The sequence below is a fragment of the Sorex araneus genome, chromosome X, assembly GCF_027595985.1.
Source record: "Sorex araneus isolate mSorAra2 chromosome X, mSorAra2.pri, whole genome shotgun sequence".
In the NCBI taxonomy this organism is placed as follows: Eukaryota; Metazoa; Chordata; class Mammalia; order Eulipotyphla; family Soricidae; genus Sorex; species Sorex araneus.
The window spans coordinates 31106428-31133108 of NC_073313.1; the positions used below are offsets into that span (position 1 = coordinate 31106428).

Sequence of the window (26681 nt, forward strand, 5' to 3'; positions counted from 1 at the left end):
GTAGGGCATTTGCCTTGCATGCGGCCAACCCAGGTTTGATTCCCAGAATCCTATATGTTCCCAAAAAAGCCCCCCAAAAATCAAAACATCATTGCAATATATTATAATTTTAATCTTTAAAAGAATATATTTAAAATGATCTATTGCTACAACATAGAGAAATGAGATATAGACAAATATTTTGAAGTGTCTGAAGCTGTCCTGTCATCCAAATGGATCATCCTTCTAAAGCCCATTTTCCTCAAAATGAAACAAGTTAGAGGAGTTCATTTGGATAAGAAACATTAACCTGTTATCCTAAAATTTTAATTTTGTTGGTGTTTGCTTTGTTGACTTCTTTTTTCTCAATGTCTCTTGAATTTTCTTATCTTACATGAGTCATGCCATTTCTTTTTATCATTTTCACTGTTATTTTGCTACCCTCTCTTTGAAATAATTCTCTCTATGACTCCTCTTCCCACATTCCTTCATTGTACGCAATATTAAGAGATTGCCTCTTACTTACACCTGACTTCCAGCCCACCTTTACTCCTCATGATTACCCTAACATTCCTTCTGACACTTTCTCAGAAGAAATGAATAAAGTGTTGCTTTAGGTTAGAGTAGTTGAGAAAGAGGAATAAAAGTAATCCTTCCTATGGATTCACATTGCTGTATTGAGAAATATGGAGGCTAGGAGTACTGATTTCCGTTGACACCAACTGTAACAGGCGGTTAATGACTATATCCTTAGCCTTGGATGTCTCCAAATTCTTCTCTCGAGACACTTGCAGGCTAATTTGGTCCACACTTGTCATGATGAGTTCAGATGCCAGAATCTGGGTTGGGGAACTGTCATGAAATGCAGTATCCATAATGTACTGCTTATATAACTCTACCACCTTCTGCTCCAGGTACTCATTCAGCATTGCATTAGAGATAGGCTTCTGCATTTGCAGGCTGTTTTTCTCTTTGATGCTCGTTATCTTCCAGTAGGATGAATACTGCTTGATAGGTTTGGGGGGAAAGTCACTGGGCTGAATGGAAATGAAATCCTCCATGGGTAAAGGAATCTCAGATGATTTTAGCAAGGGGCCATATTCAAAACTGCTCTCAGAAGGAAAATCTGTTACCACAGAATTAATGGCCATTACCTGGCCCCCTGCAATATGTAAGTCATTGTAATTCTTGCAAATGCTTTTGCAGGAAGGTGGAACCAAGTAAGTCTCTCTGCTGAGGTCTCTGCATGTTTCATCGGCAGCCAAGTTTGGGCTCTCAAACACAGGGTTAGAGTATGTCTGCAGCACTGAGAAGCTCTGATTACTACTGTGTTGGCTCTCTCTTGAATGCACTGAAGAAATGAACTTGTTAGAGGATTTGCAGCCAACATAGAGACTTCTGACCTGTGTTTTATCCACAGAGGAGTAGGAGAGAGCAGCTGAAGTATTTGTCTCTGCCTCTTTTTCCTCGACCCCCTGCTTGTTATAAGATGCACAACTCCAGTGAATATCATTCCAGTAGGCAAGTCCACTGAGATATCCTTCTGACAGCATTCTGGAAAAAGAGTGAATAAATTACCAGGGGGGAAGCAAAGACTGGGAGTTTCAAAACTGGCAGTAGATACTATCCAAAAATAAAGGACAGGGTCAGGGAGATAGTACAGTGGGTAAGTACTTGCCTTTTATACAGCCAACCCTGGTTCAATCCCCAGCACCCTATGTGTTTCTCTGAGCACAACCAGGAGGGGTCACTTAACATAGAGCCAGGAGTAAGCCCTGAGCACCACTGAGCCTGGCCCCAAACAAATCCCCCAAAAGTGGAAGGCAGTAAATGAAATTACTGCATTCATTCAATACGTTATTAGTTCTGCGCCTATAGTGAACCAGAAACATGAACGATAATAAATATGCCAAGATGAACAGGATATAGTTCCATCCTTTAAGAAGTTTACGCTAAAATAAGTGGGTACAGGCAATAAAAACTTTATATCATTGCAGTTTGTTGCATATTAATACCCAAAGGAAGTACAAAGAAGGAGCCTCAAACCCAGCCCGAGATACAGGGACAGAGGTCACAGGAGATGTCACATAGTAGGTGATGACATATCAGCTGAGGCATGAAGACTAAAAAGAAGCTGCAGTCATCAGCACAAAATTAGAATAGAATGTGATGCCATGGCCTGTTTACCATATACCAAGAACCTGAGCAGGAGGAGCTAGAGAAATTGTCTAGCTGTGGATCATGCAGGGCTTTAGAAGCCAAGCAGTCACATTTGTGTTGCATCCTAGAAGAAATAGAGATTAAGCAAGTGCAGATTGAGGAAGTGACATTTTGCGTGGGTTATCAGAGGAACTATGTGGCAAAATCTACTGAAAAGTAGAGCTATGTTTCCTCGCCTTTGTCTTTTACCATAAGGAGCAACTAGCACCATTGTTTGCCTTTCCAGAGACTCTACATTTGTGAACTTGCAGTAAACAGTTGACAACAGTATCGTGGTATGAAATTCATTCACATCCAACTCACCAAGAAGGATGAGAAGTTGGGCCCCACTGATGTGTACCCCTGGTTTCCAAGCAGCCTTCCTGACCAAGGCCTTTTCCTCCACCTGCTCTGCTCCCCACGCTCAGCATTTGTCACTGGAGTTTAAAGTGTCTAGAATAGACTAGAAACCAGCAGCTGCATGTTCTAAAAAAGGACCTCCCCTGTCTGAGGCAGCCGTCCACAGCAAGGAAAGCTATAGTTCTTTGGCCCCCAGGGCCAGACTGTTCAAATAAACTGGCCATCGTAAGCCTGGGTCTGAAGTCAAATCAGAAAAAGATTTCAACTATACGTAGAGACCCTTCATAAAAATCTCAGCATCACCTTCTATTCGTATAACTATTTCCCAGTGCATTTAAATTGGATAGGAATACTATTATACATGTAATATAATCAATGCCATTCTCCAGATTATTTCAATTATTTCAATGTTTATTACATTCCAGGCACTAGTTACCATAAAGAAACAAATGTTAAAGATCTCCCCTAAACCGATAAAGCAATTCTTGAGTACAAATCACATTTCTAAAGATCAAGCAAACCATGTTTCTGGAAAAAGTCACCTTAGTGTAATTCTACCCTCAACAATATGAACAGGTAGGTGAAAAGTATACTCTCCCAAACTCAAGAACATAAGTATAAGTTAGGGTGAGATGGTATAGGGGTTGAGGCATTTGCCTTGCACATGACTGACCTGGCTTTGATCCCCAGCAGCCTATATTGTTCCCATAGCACCGCCAGAAATGACCTCTGAGCATAGAGCCAGGAGTAAGCCCTAGGCACCGCTAAGAGTGGCCTAAAACTAAAAAGTAGTTTATCATAAAGGCTTAGTAGTGATTCACAACCCCACTACTCAGACTGTATCAAGGCCATTCCACCTTCATGGCTTTAAATTATCATTGTGGAGGCTGAGAAATAGTGGAGGGGTGAAGGAGCACGCTTTGCATGTGGCTGGCCCCAATTCCAACCCCAGCATCATGTGTTCCCCAAGAAGAACAAGACCTAAGCACCAGTGCATCCTCTGGCCTTTCCACTGAACCGTCAAGAATCCCATGAGAGGCCCCTGGACCTCCTGAGCATTACTTTGCAGATATACCTCAACCAAGAAAGAGAAAGAAGGAAAGAAAACTAAAGACAGAAAAAGAAGAATGGAAGGGAGGGAGAGAGGAAAGGAAGGAGAGAGGGAGAGAGGGAAGAAGGGAGGAAGGAAGGAAGGAAGGAATGAAGGAACGAAGGAACGAAGGAATGAAGGAACGAAGAAGGGAAGGAAGGAGAAAGGGAAGGAAGGAGGGAGGGAAGGAAGGAGGGAGGGAAGGAAGGAGGGACGGAAGGAGGGAAAGAGGGAGGGAGGGAGAGAGGGAAGAAAGGAAGGGAGGGAGGGAGGAAGGAAGGAAGGAAGGTAGGAAGGAAGGAAGGAAGGAAGGAAGGAAAGAAGGAAGGAAGGAAGGAAGGAAAGAAGGATAGAATGGAAAAGGAGGGAGGGAGGGAAGGAGGGAGGGAGTAAGGGAGAGAGGGAGGGAGGGAATAATGGAAGGAAGGGAAGAAGGAAGGAAGGGAGGCAGGGAGGGAGGGAGGGAGGGAGGAAAGGAGGGAAGGAGGGAAGGAGGAAAGGAGGGGGAGGGAAGAAGGGAGGGAAGGGAGGGAGGGGAGGGAGGAAAGAAAGAAAGAGAGAGAAAGAAAGAAAGAGAAAGAAAGAAAGAAGGAAGGAAAGAAAGAAAGAAAGAAAGAAAGAAAGAAAGAAAGAAAGAAAGAAAGAAAGAAAGAAAGAAAGAAAGAAAGAAAGAAAGAAAGGAAGGAAGGAAGGAAGGAAGGAAGGAAGGAAGGAAGGAAGGAAGGAAGGAAGGAAGGAAGGAAGGGAGGGAAGGAGGGAGGGAAAAGAAAAGAAAAGAAAAGAAAAGAAAAGAAAAGAAAAGAAAAGAAAAGAAGAGGGGCTGGAATGATAGCACAACAAGTAGGGCATTTTCCTTGCATGCGGCCAACTTGGGTTCGATTCCCAGCATCCCATATGGTCCCCTGAGCACCGCCAGGGGCAACTCCTGAGTGCAGAGCCAGGAGTACCCCCTGTGCATCGCTGGGTGTGACCCAAAAAGCAAAAAAAAAAGAAGAGAAAAGTAAAGAGGGGCTGGAACGATAGCACAGTGGGTGGGGTGTTTGCCTTGCACACGGCCGACCCAGGTTCAATTCCCAACATCCCATGTGGTCCCCTGAGCACCACCAGGAGTTAATTCCTGAGTGCATGAGCCAGGAGTAACCCCTGTGCATCACCAGGTGTGACCCAAAGAAAGCAAAAAAAAAAGAAAGTAAAGAAAAGGAAAGAAAAGGAAAGGAAAGGAAAGGAAAGGAAAGGAAAGGAAAGGAAAGGAAAGGAAAGGAAAGGAAAGGAAAGGAAAGGAAAGGAAAGGAAAGGAAAGGAAAGGAAAGGAAAGGAAAGGAAAGGAAAGGAAAGGAAAGGAAAGGAAAGGAAAGGAAGGAAAGGAAAAGAAAAGAAGAGAAGAGAAGAGAAGAGAAGAGAAAAGAAAAGAAAAGAAAAGAAAAGAAAAGAAAAGAAAAGAAAAGAAAAGAAAAGAAAAGAAAAGAAAAGAAAAGAAAAGAAAAGAAAAGAATGGGGGGAAACCAGAGTAAAATTACAGGCTTTTGAGTTTCTAATAGGCTCTGGAAATTCTTGGTAGAAATAACAGTTTTTACAGAAATATTGTTTGAAATATAGTATGTTCTGTGTTTGTAAACCTCATAATCTAGGAAAACATGGGGCATAATATTATTCATCAACAATAGACTATGTGGACAGATATTTCGCATGAGGACAGTATGACTCCACATAGGTTTGGAGGGTTAAGGATAGATGATTTGTCCCACCTCCCATTAAGATTCTCAGGAAGGAAAATGTCTCGCAAAAGTCTCTCTTGCCTGGCCTTGGGTGGGGGCAGAAATCATGCCAGCTGTTTAGATTGCTTGCTTGCACCAGCCTGACGCTGCCTCAAATTTTCTTGTATATCAACATGCTGCCCAGACTAAAGCCAAATCCCTGGCCAATGCCTAGACTCAGCATGGAGGACTTCAGCTGCAATATTTCAAGTTGTTTATCAGCAGCGCTGAGGGGAAAGTTGCTATAGATGTCACTGTGATGGATGACAACCAAAGATGCCCCTATCCCACCTCCCCAGCTGACCTAGGCTCAGAAAAACAAGCTTCCAATTAAAAGCACCCGTGGTGGGTGAAATGGAGGGTCCCTTAACAGCCCAGAGAAAAGCTTATCAACAGTACGTACTCAGTTGAGTTTGATTACAATCAAATTGAGGCAGAGAAAAAGCAAAGCTTTCCAGGAAACAGCACAAGCACATACTTCTCCCCCATCTTCATTCAAATAATACTGAGTGATAGGGGCCATTATTATCTCCAGTCCTCAGTGAAGGGCCTGAGGATGCGAGGCTGCTTCAGTCCTGAAGTGCTGGGGACACCTGGCTCACTCCCATGCTACTGGAACCTCCAGGGATGCACCTGGCGATGCTTGGGAGACTATGTGGTGCTGGCGATGGACGGACCAGTGGTCAGATGCATGCTAGCATGTGCCATGGTTGCTGTACTTTCTTCCAGTCACAGCCAGGCTGTAAGTGATATTTTAAGATGATACCGTCATAGAGTAAAAGACAAGATACCAAATCAGTAATATCTGAAGGTGAAAAAGCAGGAGACCAAGGATTAATGTCTTTCAAAATCTGAGAAATCATAGTCTTCCCAAGATTTCAATGTCCCTCAAACCTGGGAGATAGTACAGGAAAAGGTGCGTGCCTTGCACGCAGCAAATCCCTGCTCAAATGACTGGCACTGTGTATGCTCCCCTGAGCAAAGACAGGACTGAACCCCGAGCACAGAGCCAGGAGTAAGGCATGAGCACCACCGGTTATGATACACCACCCAAAGTAAATAAATTCCTCTAAATGTATAGGAATCGGTGGCCTCATGCACTGTTTGGGAGTAAGTTAATGGGGGATTATATCTAAAGTAAGAAAAATGGTTTGAAGATGACTGGATAAAGAAACTATCATACATATACACAATGGAATACCATACAGCCCTAAGGAAAAAGAAAATTCATGCAATTTGCTGCAATGTGGATGGATCTGGAGAGTATCATGTTGAGTGAAATTAGCCAGAGGAGAGGAATGGATTCAGAAAGATCTTCAACATGTGGAATATAAAGAAACCTCTTAGGGGAATATCAAATTCCCAATGGCAATAAAAAAGAAGAACAGAACTGGTCTTCAGTAGGAAACTTCCTATTGGGGTGGTGGGATAAGTTAGGGAAAGAAACACTAGGACAATGGGGGAGGAGGAAAGTGCCTGTCACAGAGAGAGGCTGGCAGGGGAGGGAAACTGATGACATTAATAGAGGGTACTGGGCACTGGTGAAGGGGATGGTGTTGGAACAATAGACAACTGAGACACTGTAGGACTGTCATTCCATTGTTCATCAATTTGCTCAAGCGGGCACCAGTAACGTCTCCATTGTGAGACTTGTTGTTGCTGTTTTTTTGGCATATCGAATATGCCACAGGTAGCTTGCTGGGCTCTGCCATGTGGGCGGGATACTCTCGGTAGCTTGCCAGGCTCTCCAAAAAGGGGCGGAGGAATCAAACCTGGGTCAGCCTTGTGCAAGGCAAATGCCATAAACACTGTGCTATTGCTCCAGACCAAATGAAAAACAATAATAAATATATCCGTAACTCTGTAAATTAGAGTGATTCAATTAAAGAAAAAAAAGATAGGGCGCATATGCTGCCTGAGCCCATGTGCTGCTTGTGCCAATGTGGCTGAGCACATGTGGTGCCCGAGCACATTTGTTGCCTGCATCTCCCCTCTTGAGATGTGTGCTTTCATGCTTTTGTGTCTAGTGCTAGGATGTGTGTAGAGCTCTCTCCACCCTTGGAGAAGCCCGTGTTCTCTCTTGAGCACGTTACTCTTACTCTTCTCTCTCCCACTTATCCCTTCCTCCTTCCCTCAAAAACCTGTAAATAAAATCTGTTTACTTCAAAAAAAAAGATAGAAAATTATTTGAACAGCAGTTAGAAACCCAGTTCTTCTCCTCATTCCATGCAGGCAGACTATCTTTGGCCCCAAAGGAGAACTTGAGATTTATTATAAATCTAAAAATAAGATATAGACTAAAAATAAGATATATATTCTCTAGATTATGGGATATCTAGAGAGGGTAGAGTTACTGAACAGGAATAGTTTGAATAAATATACATGTTGGTGGTAAGATTTATGACCTCTCCCCTTAGTCAGCCCCAGAATACCAGCAGGAAAATCCAGATTCCTGGCAGGATATTACAAAGAATTTTCTAGATAACCCCACTAGTCTCAGAATAAAAATTTTCACCAAAGATTCTCCAAATAAAATGGCAGTTATATGTCTCTCTTAATTCAAGTTCACAATAGTTATAAACCTACTAAGATTTTTGGAATCACAGTCCTTAAATATGAGTAGACTTTTGAAATTCCTGAGGAAAGTCTTGGTAAATGAGACCAAAACAGCCACTACAAGAAAATGAACTTAAAGAATTGAGTGGGATACTGTAAATATTCTCAGAGACAGGAATACTATTACAATCTTGAATGAAGAATAAGATGTTATGATTTTGAAAGCATGATAATCTTAGAAAATAATCATAGTAATAGAAAAAATTAAAACTTAGTAGAAGAATTGGAGGGTATAGTTGAGGCAAACTCACATTTTGAAAAGAGAATAAAAATGCAAGATAGAAAATAATAGAAAACATTAAATTAGTGAAGTGGTCCAGAAGATCTGCTGTAAGAATTGAAGTTTCAAGGATGTCTCTAAGATAGTACAGTAGGTGAGGTGCTTGCCTTGTATGTGACTGCCCCTGGCTCAATCCCCAGCACCTCACATTTTCCCCCTAAGCAGATCTAGGAGTGATCCCTGAGCACAGAGCCAGGAGTAAGCCCTGAGCAATGTCAGTTGTTGCTCAAATCCCCACCCCTCAAAAAGACTTAAAGCTTCCAAAAGAGGACAGAGAAAATAGAAGAATCTTCCATTTCCCTAAATGGGCCAAGGATATAGTACAGGAGGTAAGGTGTTGGTGTTGCATTCAGCCAAACACCATTCAAATACATTCTATTTGGTCTAGAAACAATTTTAGACTATCTGCCAGAACAGATGGACAAACATTCCTAAGACAGGTAAAAATAGACCTACAACCTCTCAGGTCCTACCCGAGACAAAGAGGAGAAAGAACTCAATTTCAAGAGAGAAAAAAATATCAATTCCCATGAGTCAGAAAGAAAGAGACAGACATAGAAAGATTGCACTCATATGTGGAATATAATGTAACTGAGAAGTACAAGTTGGCAACGATGCAACTTCTGGCAGATAGCTCTCTGGACTTAGTTACTAAAATACTAAATTACAGAAACCCAAAACTGAGAGGCCGCTAAGTGTGGTCACTCGACCTCATACCTCTTCATCCTCAGCAATGGAAAACAAATTATCTAATGCTTCCTTTTCAGCAGGTCTGACTTTAGGGGAGAGACTCTCCAAACAATAATAGTGAGTTTTGTTGAAATATTGTATGCAATCAAAGTGAAAGTAAAGTGAAATTTATTAGTTACACAGGCGGGGGGGGGCTTTGGGTGGGGGGGCTAGGGGCGTGGGGGGGTTAGGGGTGTGAGGGGGTGGGGTGGAGCTATACTGGGATTCTTGGTGGTGGAATATGAGCACTGGTGAAGGGATGGGTATTCGAGCATTGTATAACTGAGATTTAAACCTGAAAACTTTGTAACTTTCCACATGGTGACTCAATAAAAAAAAATTAAAAATAAATAAATAAATAAAAAATAAAAAATTATATCAATTTCCAGTGAGAAAAGAAAAAAATATCAAGAAGCAGAATAGTTGGACTTCATGATGTCAGCACAAGAAACAAGAAGAGAAGAATCAATGTCTAATTCTTTTTCATTTTTATTAAAGAGCCATGATTTACAAAGTTACTGAGCCATGATTTGCAAAGTTACTGATAGTTGCAATTTAGGCATACAATAATCCAACATCAATCCATCCACCAGTGTCAAATTCCCTCCACCAGTGTTCCCAGATTCCTTCCCCTTAACAATCCCCACTTCCACCCCCATCTGTCAACTTGACATCACATTACAATATCTAATTTCTTTAATTCTTCAAATTATTTTGAGCCTAGAACTTAATGACATGTCAATCACATATGAGAATAGAAGTGAAGTAAATTTTGGTCACAACTCTCAAAGAACTCTACTTTCAGATATTATTCTTGAGAAGTCAGTGGAAGTAAGAAAATAGAGGAGCCAACGGGGACTGAGCATAGTGTAGCAGGTAAGACGTTGGCCTTGCATGCAGCCAACTCAGGTTCAATCCCCAACACTCCATATGGTCGGTCCCCCAAATCCAGAAGGAGTGATCCCTAAGTGCAGAGCCAGGAGTAAGCCCTAAGAACTACTGGGTATGGCCCAACCCCCTCTCCGCGAAAAAATAAAGAAAAACTAATACTAAAAACAGGAAATAAGAGACAAGAAAGCCTGTCCCCATAGACTTCCCTAAGTTCCTGCTCTTAACCCTATCCTATATAAGGTTCCATTCTGACCCTGCTTAAATTGTTCCAATAACGGGGCTGGAGCTATAGTACAAAGGGTAGGGTATTTGTCTTGCACGTGGCTCACCCAGGTTCGATCCCCGGCATCCATATGGTCCCCTAAGCACTGCCAGGACTAATTCCTGGAGCAGGGCCAGAAGTATCACTGGTGTGACCCAAAAAGACAAAAATAAAATTTAAGTTGTCCCAATAAGGTGAGAAGTCCTAGAGAAAAGCATGTTGAACCCTATTAGTAGCAACACTGCCACCCTATGGATCAGATTCATGGTACTCAGAACCTCAGCATTCACTGCTGAAACTGCCCAGACACAGTCTCAGAGATTGTGCGACTTTTCTCTAAGTCTATCACACCCAGGACTATCATAGGGAGGAGATATTCACATTCATGTAGGCCCATTGGGTGATGGTGGGGTTCTTTAGATAGGGTTTGACAGAGACAGAATATACTCGTGGCATGATGGGGCTGTCCAAGACTAGGGGGAAAAAGGAAGAGCTTCAGATTGGGACTCCTCATTTTTTCATGTCGGTCTAGATATGTCAGAGAGAGTTCTACCCATGATGAGAGTAATGAAAACTGTGCAACAGGCTCGAAAGGTAATGTGGCTAGTTGGAGTAGATCAGAAGGCTTCTGGAAGTAAAGATGAAATTGAAGTCAACTTAGTAAGCCTGCCCATAATGAAGAGATAGATAGATTGTGCTTTTAAGGTGAATTCAGAATAGATATACAAGTGGGGAAAATCTACACCATGACTGTTCAGTGGAACTTTCTGGAATTATGGAATAATCTGGAACAGAAATGTTCAAAATGTTAACTAACCAAGGAAGCCGGGAGAAAGCTCACTTGTTGTGCATCTGCCTTATAGGAGGGAGGTGGGAAGTTCAGTTCCCAGCACTATTCTAAACGCCAACAAAATGTGCAACCAATCTCTAGCACTTTGCAAGCAAGAGTGCAAGTACCACAACTAAAACCGTGTGCCCCCCCCCATGGGTATTAACGCCAAGTGCAAGTTGCCCCCAGGCATTGTAACAATAAAAAGGGAAAGGAAAAGATTAAAATAAAATCAGTCCAAAAATGTTAGCTGTCACATACAATGATAAAGCAATTGAGACATGGCCAATGAACTGGAAATTTTATTTAAATTAATTTAAAATACCACTCGGGGCTGGAGCGATAGCACAGCGGGTAGGGCGTTTGCCTTGCACTCAGCCAACCCGGGTTCGAATCCCAGCATCCCATATGGTCCCCTGAGGACCGCCAGGGGTGATTCCTGAGTGTATGAGCCAGGAGTGACCCCTGTGCATCGCTGGGTGTGACCCAAAAAGAAAAAAAAATACCACGTGGCTAATATAAAAAGCAATTAGACATGGAAGACAGTAAAGGTAATAATGTAAACTTTTTTTTTTCTTTTTGGGTCACACCCGGCATTGCACAGGAGTCATTCCTGGCTCATGCACTCAGGAATTACCCCTGGCGGTGCTCAGGGGACCATATGGGATGCTGGGATTCGAACCCAGGTTGGCTGCGTGCAAGGCAAACGCCCTACCCGCTGTGCTATCACTCCAGCCCCAATAATGTAAACTTTTTAAAAATACTGAACAACTAATTATAATTTAAAGTTCACTGCATGACCACTGTCACAGCATTTTTATAATTTTATCAGATTAACTGATTCATTTCTACATTCTTTTCAGAGGGGTATTGAAGAGTGAGTATCTAAAACACAGTGAACCAAGGGCATCAACTTTTCTATGCTTGGCACTGGGGATATAACTCAAAGGACTAAGGCAGCACATTCTTTGCATGTGAAAGACACAGGTTCAATACCAAGCACCAATAGCACTAATCCCTGAGTACTAAACCCCTGAGTACTTCCAGATGTGGCCCAAAAGCAAAACAAAACATTCAGATGTTCGTTACTGAAATGAAGCTGTCAGGATTCTTAACTGAGATGCTTCATTTCACTGTTTTGAAATACAAATTATCTAGAACTTCCTTTTAATTTATTTTTTTGTTTTTATTTGGGGAAGTCTAGAATGCCTGTGTAAATGGTTCAAGGAAACTTTTAAGGCTGTTTTGATTTTAATAGTGTGGTCTCTTGGGTTGTCTCTGAGGTAATGAAAGTGCTGTTCAATAGAATTTTCTGTGGTGATGGAAATGTTCCCTCTCTGTGCTTGCACTATGACAATCCATAGCCACATGTGACCATCAGGCACAGGAAATGTGGGTGGTAACCGAAATTTTAACTTAATGAAAATTTCCATATTTGGTACCATAATGAACACATAGAGCTAGAAAATTATAAACTCCTTTTTATAATTGAAGATAAAGGTATGCAATAATGAAACTGACTTGCTACATGACTAGGTCATAAATAGCTTTTTCTAATCATACTAATATCTAAAGTGGTGAACACTGGGTAGACACATTGAAAACAGAACCGGGGGCTGGAGAGAGAGTACAATGGGCAAGGTGCTTGCCTTGCATTTGGCCAATCTAGGTTCTATCCCTGGTCCCCCATATAGTCCCAAAGCCCTTCCAAAAGTAAGCCCTGAGGACTTCTGAGTGAAGCTCCCTAACCAAGACAAATAATAGTATTTTACCATGCATTGTGATGTAATAGCAATAAAAAATTGGCTCAACATTTAATTTATCTGTGTCCAGACCCAAACAGGACAATTGGGACTATACTTGGTGAAAGCCAGGGAGGAAAAAGAGAAATAAATCCTTGTCTCCTGCTATCAGTTACTCAACAATGCCACAAACTGAGAAGACGAAAGTCACAACACAAACATGTTATTTATACAAATGTGGGTGAATCTCAAATCATTTGTAACAGGAGATAAAAGTAGTTGCTTCTAGAAAAGGGGAGTAGGGACTTTTTTATATTATTGAATCACCATGAGATAGTTACAAGCTTGTTTGGGTTACAATCTCACAATGATCAAACACCCATCCCTCCATCAGTGCACATTCCCCGCCACCGATATCCCGGGTATACACCCCCTTTCCCACCGTCCCCGTGCCTTCATGGCAGACAATAGTCCCCATACTCTCTCTCTACTTATGGCTTGCAACACAGACATTGAGAAGTCATCATGTTTGTTCTATTATCTACTTTCGGCCTGCATCTCCCATCCCCAACTGGTTCCTCCAGCCATCATTTTCTTAGTGGTCCCTTCTCTATTCCATCTGTGGGAGTAGGGACTTTGGTTTTCTTTTTGCTTTTGGTTAGGTGTGATACCCAGCAGTGCTCTGGCGCTACTCTTCGCTCTGCCTTGGGATTCTCCTGGCGGTGCTGGCGGACCATGAAAGCATGCACTCAGCCTGTGGAGTTCTCGCTAAAGAGGAACACAGCAAACCGCTCAGAATGATAGTGCTAACCTCTGTGCGTGTGTAACTTAGATTATTTTTTAAAAGTTAAATAAGAAGTCAAGTAGATATTTTTATAATGTCAGTAAGAGGGGAAAGAAATGGCGCTTTTGGTGTCACCGATGGTGTGGTTACAGATACTACCTACTCTGGGTTGATCTCTAGCAGGACCTCACCCTTGTGCCCCCAGCAAAGGAAACTGAATATTTAAATGATGTAGAAGAAAGGGAGAATTGACCCAGCTGAGGCCTGTGGCCTCTGAGACAGCCAAATCTTGGTTGGAAGTCATAGTCTGCTCCCTGATCCTGTGAATAAAATGAGAGAGATTGGAGCTGGAAGATCTTTATTCAAAAATGTGCTTTCAGTATCCCTTATAGAACAAGCATCCCCAAATGGCCTCATTTTTGTGCAAACACAAACAGACTTATTAACAGCGGAGAACAGACTCAGTACTTGGAAGACACAGAGAAATATATCACTGGCACTGAAAGGATTTTTGCTTGCCTTAAAAACAAATTTGGTGGGGGGAACTCCCAAGTGGTAATCGGAGGACCCATTCCCACCCCTTCCCAAGACTATTAGGTTTCTGTGATACTGTGGATGTTATGCTGTTTGGGGCCTGCAAGTGTCTGGGACAATCAGGGCCACCCCAGCAGTGCTCAGAATTTCCAGGGCCACCACTGGCAATGCTTGCTGCTGTGCGGTGCCAGAGATCAGAGGGATTCAGGCAACCATTGCCTTAGCTCAACCTTTGTACTATGTCCTAGCCCTAAGGAAGGACGTTCTTAAGATCTGACTCAATATCTAAAATGGAAACCATCTTCATGAAATGTTTCTATAGGTTGAAAAATAGGTTATAAACCAAAATGTTCAAATTGCAAATCTTGTGTCAAGACCTATTTGACCTTTCTTGTCAACCTATGAAATGGCACGAATCACGAAATCCCATTGATGGTCGATTTCTCGAGCAGGCTCAGTAACCTCTCCATTCGTCCTTTCCCTGAGATCTTAGAAGTCTCTCTCGACTCGGCCCCTCCAATGTCGCACTGGAGGCTCTTTCAGGGTCAGAGGAATGGGATTCAGCTTGTTACTGGATTTAGCATTTGAATACACCATGGGAAGCTTGCAAGGCTGTCCCATGTGGGCAGGAAACTCTCAGAAGCTTGCCAGTTTCTCCCAGAGGGAGAAGTAGGTTATAAGATAACTTCTGGGAGCTTGCTTTTACGTCTCTGGATGTTGGCCGTTGATGGGATTGCACACACCTGGGTTCCTCTGCTGGTAACTTCATGTGTGAGGCCTGTCCAATCGTGTGGAGTGGGGCCTCAAACATGGCTGTGGCTAGGCTCCGGTGGTCTTTGACCGCCGGGAGCTCTGCTCAGAGTGGGGAGGGTAGCTGGAGCCCATCCCCTCCGAGGGGCCCCGGGGAAGACAGCCAGGAGTGCGGGCAAGAGACTCTCTGCCCGCATTTTCATTTTAAAATGTTAAATGTAAGAGTTGGGGCATGTGAGACAGTAAAACATGTAGGGCTTTTGCCTTGCATACATCGAAACAAATTTTTATCCCTACTACCCCTTATGGTCCCTCAAGCCCACCAGGAGTGATCCCTAAGCACAGAGCCAGGAGGAAGCCCCGAGCACCTCCAGGTATGGCCCCCAGAGAACAACAAAAATAAAAGCAAGGGACTAGAACAATAGTACAGTGGGTGGCGTGCTTGCCTTGCATAGCTGACATGGGTTTGATCCTCAGCACCCTGTATGCCCCGCCCCCTAAGCCCTGCCAGGTATGACCCCTGAGTGCAGAGCCAGGAGCAGACCCTAAGCACAACCTGAGAACCTGCTGTGGCCCAAAATATGGCAGGAATGGAGGAAGGCAAGAGAGGGAGTGAGGAAGAGAAGAAGGAAGGAAAGATCTCAATATTTTAAGATCAAATATTATAATTTCAGATACTTTGACCTGTTTAAAAAGAAAAAAGTTTAACCTTGAATTTGCTATTTAAAAAAAAGATGGATTTGGGAGGCTGGTGCGATAGCACAGCGGGTAGGGCGTTTGCCTTGCACGTGGCAGACCCAGGTTCGAATCCCAGCATCCCATATGGTCCACTGAGCACCGCCAAGAGTAACCCCTGTGCATTGCTGGGTGTGACCCAAAAACCAAATAAATAAATAAATAAATAAGATGGATTTGATCCGGCCGTGAAAAGGGAAAATGTACTACTGAGACGAGAGCAGGTGGACAGAAGCAGAGGCCCGTTATTCTCATGTGGCCCAATAACCGACTCCTGTCTACGCAGAAGGTATGACATCTTCAAGTTTCCGTAAACTAAGAGCCTCTACTGAAATGCCATGAGTTTCAGAACCACTCTTTTTGTTCCCATGCAGATCTTTCCAACCTTCCACTATTTTGTTTCATATTAAAGTCAGCACTCACGAGTCTCCTTTCATTTTAACTGCATGATGCTCATCACCAGATAGTCTCCACCCCTCCACAACAACTAGGCAGGGTTTTGCTTTCAATAATAGGTGTTTTGCCCTCCTTATCCCCAACCGAGGCCTTTGTTGGTGCCTCGATTTGGGTAGAATAAGAAGCCTGCCATTCTGATGGATAGAGCTCAAGGCAGACCATAAAAAGATGTGATAGAACCCAGTGAAAAGCCCAGGAACTTGGGATTAGTGACAGCAAACTCCAGGCCTCATGGGATAGGGGATGGGCCAGCCCTTCCCATCTCCCCACCACCATGGGACCCTGGATGTCACTCCCACAAGCTGCCTCCAGCGACTGTTTAAGCTCATTAACAGCCATAATCCAGAGATACACAAAAGAATCTCGGAACCAAGCAGCTCACTGCAGAGATTTCTCCAGACCCTAATTACCTAAAATTTTAGATCTCTAGGAGCGCAACATCCTATGCTATTCATAGCAGGCACTGTCACACTGTCGTCTTGTTGTTCATTGATTTGCTCAAGCGGGCACCAGTAACGTCTCCATTGTGAGACTTGATGTTACTGTTTTTGGCAAAGCATATTGAATACACCACGGGTAGCTTGCCATGCTTTGCCATGCGGGCGGGATACTCTCCGGAGCTTGCCGGGCTCTCCGGGAGGGACGGAGGAATCGAACCCGGGTCGGCCGCATGCATGGCAAACGCCCTTACCCGCTGTGCTATCGCTCCAGCCTCTGCCTGCTCGGCAGGTTTGAGTGGTGGTGGGAAATTCAAAATAATGGTGGTGGCAAAGTGTGGAGATATTGAATGTAAACCATTATTGAGAACAATTTAATAAAAATAAATAAAAGAGAACAAAAGGTGTATCCCAATGTTTAGGGAAAGATATGCTCGTGGCTAAGGGAGAAGCCTTCTAGGGGTGAGAAGCAGTGATGCAGGCCTGAGAGACAAGCCAGGCAGAGGACAGTTGAGTCACCCTTCAGGCAATGCCAAGTTCCGGGAGGTAACTAAGTTAATGAATGCCAAGATGAATGTCAAGAGAAGGGATGAACTGGAGAGACTAAGACTGCTGGGCATGGAAATAAGGGAGAGAGAAGTCAAAAGGAACAGAGCAACATGCTGGCAAATGGCACCTGCAGTGACCAAAGTGGGTGGAGTGGGAGAAAGAGTCAGGAAGGAAGCGGATGGGCTTAGTTCCTCTTAAGTGTGGCATGATTCTGGCATACCATGGCTCTGTGTGCAAGTGGCTGATTTCACCTCAGATTCGGGCAGGAAGCGTACTTAAAAGATCACTTAAAGGGGCTGGAGTGATAGCACAGTGGGTAGGGCGTTTGCCTTGCACGCGGCCGACCCGGGTTCAAATTCCAGCATTCCAGATGGTCTCCTGAGCACCGCCAGGGGTGATTCCTGAGTGCATGAGCCAGGAGTGACCCCTGTGCATTGCTGGGTGTGACCCAAAAAGCAAAAAAAAGATCACTTAAAGTCAAAACTCAAAAACAAACTCATTTCCCAAGCATAAGCAGTTGCAGTTTATATTGGGTCTTAAGGAGCTGTGTGTGTTTGTAATCATTTCCAGGGGTGGCGTGTGGCAACCAAATGTACATGGGTTAAGATGCTTACTTTGCACATGGTCAACCCATGATTTCTGGAATCATGTATGTGTCCCCAGGCACCACTCACACAGCACCAGTTGTAGCCCAAAACTCAAAGAATGTCTGTGAAGAGACCTCATTTAATGGTACAAGTAGATGTAACAATAACCGAGCTTATAGCTTTGTAAAGACTACCATAGCTTCAGATGCTTTAACGAAACAGGTCATATTTTGAGATCTCCATTATAGCCATTATAGGGTAAAATGGAATTATGTATTTAGACTTACTAAGGCAAGACAAAATGCTTGAACAAGTTGCCAAGTTGCCAGAGTACTAGTGTACTAGTTCTGAACTTGTCACTAGCAGTTGTTTTAGTTTTGTTAGTGACAAGGCTATAAAGGCAAAAAAAACCACACTAGTGCAAACTAAAATTCAGATATTATACTAAGTACTTTTTCTATGCTAACAGGTGGATCCCCACATAGATGTCCAAACTATTAGGTTCTTTTTATAGGTGTCAAATATCCAAACACTGCCAGTAAGAAGAGTCCATGTCTACATGTCACTGAACATCTTAGAGATTCAACTTATCATTTGTAACTGCATAATATAGAATTAAATAATATATGTGTAATTCCTCAACTTTACTATTTTGTGGGTTTTTGATTATTTTTAGAATTGTGCGTAACTCAGAATTGAACCTAGTTCCTCCACATAAGCAGCAGAGGGCAGCAGAGAGCATATTAAAGTTACTTTTTTAAAAAAGGTTCTTAAAAAGTAATACTGTGTGAAATTTATAAACAAAAATGCGTATATTTATCAATTCATCCTCATAAAGATCATTTGATGTAAAACTAGAATGAACAGTACTATATATTATGACAACATAAACTGTAAAACAATCTAATATGTAAAAGTAGACAGAAAATTGTTGAATTTAATTTTATTAACTGTTGGCATATTTTTATTAGATTTCAGTGCTAATCTGTGACATTTTTATAACACAGATCTTGATCTCTGACATGTATTATTAAATGTGCATTTCAAACAAATGTTAACTTAAGTTCATCTGAGACACAAAAGCTTCACCCAATGAATTATTTTAATTATTCACAGATATTTTAATCACTTGAATTTTTGTTTCCTATAATAGAGAAGCTATATATACTTCTTATGGAATATTTTTAGAGTTCTCCATGACTGTTTAAGTGTGAAGGAAAGGGCATTTGCATATGTGATATTCTAGGCAAATTTAGCCTACATTAATCATTACCAAAAAGGGGATACCAAAATTAACCAATGTGCCAATTCACAACTTAGAAATATGTGCTAAAGTAAGGCAGCTTGTTAAATATTCACTCGGATTTCAGAAGGCTTGACAACTTAATTTTTCCATTTGCACTTAATTATAGTTTCTCAGAAAACGATTATTATAACTATATAGACGACTTTTAACCCAAACAGCATGAGACAAATTCAAAAAGAAAAACAAAAAGAAAGCCTTCTTAAGAGGTAATATTTGGGACATACCTAAGCTAAGTATCAGAAAACATTTCCTCGCAATGGCTAAATAGTATTTTTTGTGACAACTTTTTGTCAGAACTGCTCAATTTGCTGATTGAAGCAAGTCAGCAGTACCAGACAATATGTCAGCAAATCAGTGTGTCTCTCTGTTTCAATAAAACTTCCGAATTACAAAATTAAAAAAGAACAAGGGGCTAATTTGACCTGTGATCATATTGTGGTTTACTACCCTGGACCTAATTTGGATAGGTCATAATGATAAGTGCAATTGCGTTAGGTTTGTTCCATACATTACCTCTATTCCTTCAAACCTAGTGCATATTAGACATTATCACCATCCAGATTTTCCCAAAGAAAACGGAAATTGGGATACAAGCAATGACCTTCTCAAGATCACAAAGCAAGTATTAGTATTCGCAGCATGATTCAAGTTCAAGTGTACAATCCCAAAGCTCATGTTCTGCTCTTAAGGCATATCATGCTCCTGCGTAGCTGAAAGCGGTTTGTGTCCCACAGACATGACCAGGATTTAGTCCTTTCAGAATAAAGATATCAGCCCCGGCCGAGTCTGCTGAATGACAGCAGCAGCACTTAATGAGTGAGGAAAGGAAGATGTAGTGTAGTAGACAAAAAAGAACAAAAAACTCCAGGAAGATAGCCATCCCAACGGGTAACCCAGAGGACCACACACTTGTCTCAATTGTGTCTCAGTGCTCATATCTCTTTGAGCTATACAAATAATTTATCATATGATCTTCTAATCTAGCCATCTGGGAATGTTTTCTAATAGCTTCTACTGTTGGAGTCTATGTCATTCTATCCTTAGTTTTACAACCACATAGTAATTTAATATTATAAATGCCCAGTTTAAATATTGACAGCTCCACATCATCTCCAGGATAAAGTCCATATGTGTTAGGTCCTTGTGAAATGTGGCCCATGTACACAAGCCTTTGTGATATCTGAACTGTCCAGTGTCCTCTCTGTTCCCTACCTGACCCCAATTATCAGAACTCCCAGTTCTCCCAAGCCCCACGCCAGGCATGTGTGTGTGTGTGTGTGTGTGTGTCCTTACCAGATTCTTTATGCATCCCATTTCACCTCTCATAATCTTGATTCGCCTCTGATATATCAGCATTTCACAGCCTCTGGCAACCTGTACAGAATCTTTATTCCTAAATTTGACAGAGATCCTAGGATATTCTCTCCTACCTCGGTGTACGTATTAAGAGTTTGTGGCACTTTCGCAAAAGCCATCTACTGTCTGATACAAAAAAAATGTCATTGAAACAATCCTTGTAATAAAAGGGTAGCAGGAAATAGCAAAAAAATGGCAAGTGAAAGTGGGGTTTTGAGGGTGATAAGGGGGCAGAACAGATCTGGTCTCTGGAAGAATAATTTGGGTGTATGTGAGGTAGGACATCTGAGAGGCTAGATTGAGACAGGGAGCAAAAAGGGGGGGGTATACCAGGAATATTGGTAGTGGTGAATGTGCACTGGTGGAGGGATGGGTGTGTGATCATTGTATGATTGTAACCCAAACATGAAAGCTTGTAACTATCTCACGGTGATTCAATACAACTAAAAAAAAATCTTGTGGGTCTGGAGCGATAGCACAGCAGGGAGGGCGTTTGCCTTGCACACAGTCGACCCGAGTTCAATTCCCAGCATCCCATATGGTGCCCTGCACCGACAGGAGTGATTCCTGAGTGCATGAGCCAGGAGTAACCCTTGTGCATTGCTGGGTGTAACTCAGAAAGCAAGAAAATCAAAACCAACAACAACAACAACAAAAATTAAAAAACAACAATCTTGAAACGAAGATCAAAGGGTAAAAAAAGGATCTCAAAGCTGCACAAAAATGAAAGCAGGGGATGGTGCTGCCCTCCGTGTTCCAGGATATATGCCTCACGTATCAAAAGACGGAACATTATCTGCTGCTTCATGGGTGCAGCCAACAGTTACAAAGCAGTACATCTAGCAATTCATCTGTCAGCAAGCAGGCACTGAAGTCGCTGTTGATCTTTCTTATTGTTTTGGACCACACATGGCAGTGCTCAGGGCTTATTCCGAGTTCTGTGCTCAGGAATCATTCGTGGAGAAATCCTGGGGAGGCACCACATAAATGCAATACCAAGGGATTGAACCAGGGGCGACTGCACACAAGGCAAGCATCTTAGCCTCTGTACTATCTCTCTGGCTCAAAGATGATGTAATATCCCCAAATTCTCAAAGTCCTCTACTTCATCGGCTCACCTATTCCCCCTATAATTTACATTATAGATCTCAAATTACCTTCTATGTTTTTAAGTCCTTATTGATTTGGGGGATGAACAATTAGAAAATAATTTTTAAAAGAAAACCTTTAGTATAACTTTGTTTATAATCTAGTATAATACTATAACCAAAACTCTACTATAAATCCTTCATTTAAAGTCATCTCTAGAGGCTTAAAAATTGTGGGTTGGGGCTGGAGCAATAGTACAGCGGGTAGGGTGTTTGCCTTGCACGAGGCCGACCTGGGTTCGATTCCCAGCATCCCATATGGTCCTCTGAGCACTGCCAGGGGTGATTCCTGAGTGCAGAGCCAGAAGTAACCCCTGTGCATTGCCAGGTGTGACCCAAAAAAAAAATGTGAGTTGAAGAGAAATAATATAGAGTGACAGAAAATCTTCCAATAACATCAATTCATTCCGTGGTCACCAGGATTTTTTTTCTCATTGATATTGTAACTGGTTTTTAAAGAAATAACATTATTTGAAGACTTACAGCACTCAAATTTTTTAAGTGAATGATAACTTTACCCCAAACAAGGGGTTTCTTTAGTATGTATCTCACTATAAAAAAGTCTCAACCATTTTCTTATTGTGATTGAAAGTTCCTTAGAGGTAGAAAATCTCATCATACATTCATATACTTTGCATCATGTTCCTATTATTTGATCTCTGTGGTATTTATTGACATATGCTCTGAAGTATATCATTTATTCAAATGTCAGTTTTTATAGCAAAACATATAATTTGTAATTACCTGCCATTCTTTCAAATCTGAAGTAATTCTTAATTTCTGAAAGTCTAATTATACAGCTAAAATATGATCATATATTAAAAGGCCTTTCTTATACTTTCTCAAAGAAGATATACAGATGGCCTACCATCTTATGCAAAAGCAATCATCATCACTAATTATGAAGAAAATACAAATCAAAATGACACCGAGATATTAACTTACTCTAGTGAGAATGGCTATATTTAAAAAGGTAGGAAAACTCAATACATCTATTGCAAACCACAATACCCCAAAGGAGAGAGAACAAAAGGGAATGCCCTGCCACAGAGGCGGGGTGGGGTGGTGGGGGATGGGGTGGGGATGGTGGGAGGGATACTGGGAACATTGGTGGAGGTGAATGGGCACTGGTGGAGGGATGGATAAACAATCATTGTATGACTGAAATACAAACACGAAAGTTTGTAAGTTTGTAACTGTACCTCACAGGGATTCTCTAGTAACATAAATAAATAAATAAATAAATAAATAGGTAGAAAATTCAATCCACTTAATTAATGGCTGAATAAATAGCAGTACTCCTACATTAAAAAATAAAATAAGTAAAAATTTAAAAGGTAGGCAAAACCAGTGCTGGTGGGGGTTACGAGCAAAAGGAATTCTTACTTACTTTTGGTGGGGATCTAATTTAGTTCAACTTCTATGGAGAATTATTTGGAGACTTCTAAAAAGATTAAAAATGTAACTCCCACATGATCTAAAAATTTGAGTCCTTGGTGTCTGCCCCAAGAACACAAGCATAGTCATTCAAAAAGATATATGCACACCTGTGTTTGTTGCAGCTATTTACAATCGCCAAGATGTGGAAACAACACAGGTGCCCAATAACAGATGAGTGGATAAGGAAATAATTATATTCTATAAGGAAATCACTACTTCTTACACACAAACACACACATACACACACCATGGAATACTACTTAGCTATAAGATGAAGATTTGCTTTTTGCTATAACTTGAATGGAACTGGAGAGTGTTCTATTAAGTGGAGTAAGTCAGAGGGAGAACGACAAATGCCAACGCCCTCACTTATATGTGAAATACAAAGACAGTGACCAGTTAAAACCAATATTTAGACTTGAGCAACAAAACTGAGCCTACCAAGGGGGGTGTGAACATGGGTAGAAATAGGGTTGGATGAACAGACATCAAAAGATGACAGTGGAGGAGGCTTTTTGGTGGTGGTTTTGGTGAAGTAGCATTGTAAACCATGTTGCTTTGGTAGTAATAAAAACATTTGTTTATTTTGGAGCCACACCCAGCAGTGCTCAGGGCTTACTCCTGGTTCTGTGCTCAGGAATCACTCCTGTCAGGCTCAAGGAACCATATGTGGTGCCCAGATCAAACCTGGGTCTGCTGTGTTCAAGGCAAGTACCCTACCCACTGTTCTGTCACTCTGGCACCTAAAATTAATTTTTAAAGGCTTATGCTTTTCGTATTCACAAGAAGATAAATAATTTTCTGTTTGATTCTACTTAATTCTTAGAACAAAAGTTATTCTTTCCTAAAGGTGTATATTGCTACAGGAATTTCCTTATTTAGAAGATGGTAAAATTTGGTTTTTCTTCATCGTTTGTTTTTACATCTTACAAACAGAAAAACTAAAGCCTGCGGTAGCTTTCACAGATATTCTTTCAGGTATTCTTTAAAGGAGAACACTCCAATGAGCTTTTTAAAAATAAGGAAAGTTGGGCTGGAGCCATAGCACAGGGAATGGGGCACTTGCCTTGCACACAGCCAACCTGGGGTCAATCTCAACCACCACGTATGGTCCCCCAAGCACCACAAGGAGTGCTCCCTGAGCGCAGAACTAAAAGTAAGCCCAGAGGGGCTGGAGCGATAGCACAGCGGGTAGGGCGCTTGCCTTGCATGTGGGGTAATTCCTGAGTGCAGAGCCAGGAGTGACCCCTGTGCATCGTTGGGTGTGACCCAAAAAAGAAAAAAAACAAAAACAAAAGTAAGCCCAGAGCAGGGCTGAATGTGGCCCAAAAAGAAATAAAAGAAAAACAAAGCAGAAAAAAATAGAGAAGATATGATATAATTGTTAATATTAATTGCTTAATGTTAGAATTGTTCATTTTAATTGATTATATAATTATAGGTATTAGCATTACTATTACCATTTACTAAATTACTGGTATATCAAATACAATGTATGATACTTAATTGGATTCTGAATTTAATAAAAATACTTTAAAGAACATGAGAATAATTACTGAAATTTGAATATAGATAACAGATTAATGGTTCTGAATTTACATTACATGTTCTTAGCATTATCATCACTGTATCACTGTCACTGTCATCCTGTTGCTCATCGATTTTCTCGAGCAGGCACAAGTAACGTCTCCACTGTGAGACTTGTTACTGTTTTTGGCATATCGAATACACCACAGGTAGCTTGCCAGGCTATGCCGTCCGGGCGAGATACTCGCGGTAGCTTGCTGGGCTCTCCGAGAGGGATGGAGGAATTGAACCCAGGTCAGTTGGGTGTAAGACAAATGCCCTACCCGCTGTGCTTGGAGCAATAGCATAGCAGGTAGGGTGTTTGCCTTGCACGCGGCTGACCCGGGTTCAATTCCCAGCATCCCATATGGTCCCCAGAGCACTGCCAGGAGTAATTCCTGAGTGCATGAGCCAAGAATGACCCCTGTGCGTTCCCAGGTATGACCCAAAAAGAAAAAAAAAACACCACAGCATTATCATCACACAGAATAATTCCCTTTTTACTCATAGGAGATACATGTTCAAGAATTTGGCAGTAATTTGTTTTATAAAAGCAAAAATATACTTTTCATCAGTCTCAGGGGGAAACCACATATGTTTTTGTGTATATATAAAGAAATCTACTGATAAAAATGTAACAAAAGTATATGATAGATTAATCAACATAGTGACAAAATAGGTGCTCATTGTGCTATTCTCTTACGTGTTACATAGATTTTAATTTTATTCTTTGGTTTGGGGACTGTAGTGCTCAGGGGTTACTCCTGACTCTGCACTCAGAAATTACTCCTGGAAGGGATTGGGGGACCAAATAGGGTGCTGACAATTGAACCCCTGTCTGCTACATGCAAGGTAAGTGACCTACCCACTGAACTATCACTCCAGCCCCTAGATTTAAAATGTTTTAAAGCAAAATTAGAAGGAATAAATAGCTATATTTAGTTAATAAAGGCACATGTGCATTCTCTTTTATTTTCTATGAACCTAGAGAGACAATATCTCATATATCTCAGTAAAAAGTAACAGGTATGTGACTGAAAATGTTTCAGTAATTTGAAATGATTGTTACACAATTTTTGTGGCTCAGCAGTAAACGTTTACTTGTCTTGCATATATTGGGCCCCGGGTTCAATCCCTGCCATCACATAGTCCCCTGAGTGCCACAGGGAGTACAAAGAGCTAAGAGAACCCTCCCAAGCATTGCTGGGTGCTAATGCACCCAAAGGAAAACAGATAAGTAAGGAACTCTGTAAGTTAAGGACGCATTAGTTTTGTATATGCAAGGCCCTAGGTTCAATTTTGGTGTGAGGTCAAAACATAATTGGGTCTAAAATACTACTTTGCTCTAAGATAATAGAATTGGAGCAGTGCTTTTGAGTTTTTTGCCATTATTTAATGTGAATTTTTAGTGAAAATTTCAAAAATCTTCCACTTTGATGAGAAACTCAGAAACAAAATAGTCTTACATCGGCCAATATGAAGAAGGATCTAAAAATGAATACCATGGGACAAACCAGGGATATATTCAGCACAGGTAGATATGCATATGTAAAAGAGAGATAAAACAGATCTAGAAAGAATTCAGACAAAATTTATCTATGTGTGCTTTAACACTAAAGGGTAGTTCCTCGTCACCCAGATGACAATTTAAGAAGCAGTAGATCACATTCGATTTAACCATATCCTGCCACACATTTAAACACTTTTTAAAAACTCACTGAATGAATGACAGAATAAAATCCTACTAGAATTCATTGTGATCGATTTTGTCTCTGAAATTACATCAGTGTTAGTGAATTCAAGAATTGCTCTGTTCCTTATAGAAATTCTACTTAGGTGCCTGGGTCTTTTTTTTTTTTTTTTGAAAATGCAGAAGTTAATCTTGCACAGCACTTAGCAAACGAAGACTGAACAAGTTAGACAACAAATATTCGGTCAAATATTCTTAGATAAAGAACTACTTCAGAAATGTCCAAACTGCAAACAGAGAGAAGTAAAAGAAGGGAGCATTTGACTTAATTTCTCTGTATTGTTCAATGTCACTGGATACTTGCTCAAATTCCCACTCATCTCTGATTTCCTAAACTCTCCCCTCAAAAGAGTTCGAGATGTCCTGAGATTCCATCTGAGTTATGGTATCAAAAGGCCAAGAACATGAGGAAAGGAAGGGAGTGGGCACAAGTTAGCAATTTTAGGGCCCGTTGTCTTTTTGCTCTTACCTTCACTATCCAGTTGTGTTCTGTTGGTCCTGTAGAAGCACGCGGTTGACCATATAGAGATCAGTGTGGCAGCCAGCACTTCT

The 26681-nt window shown here is 41.5% G+C and overlaps 1 protein-coding gene across 1 annotated transcript; it reads right to left on the bottom strand.

The window, feature by feature from the left end:
• Positions 1 to 26681, bottom strand: TASL (TLR adaptor interacting with endolysosomal SLC15A4). Its single transcript, XM_004612438.2, has 2 exons — positions 26599 to 26681; positions 1 to 1533 (listed from the first exon to the last, which is right to left on the bottom strand). The coding sequence occupies exon 2, from the start codon at positions 1530 to 1532 to the stop codon at positions 636 to 638; it is 897 nt and encodes a 298-aa protein (XP_004612495.1). The 5' UTR covers position 1533; positions 26599 to 26681; the 3' UTR covers positions 1 to 635.

Bases quoted from the DNA above. Each gene is read 5' to 3' on its own strand.
- TASL (XM_004612438.2), bottom strand. From the start codon at position 1,532: ATGCTGTCAGAAGGATATCTCAGTGGACTTGCCTACTGGAATGATATT.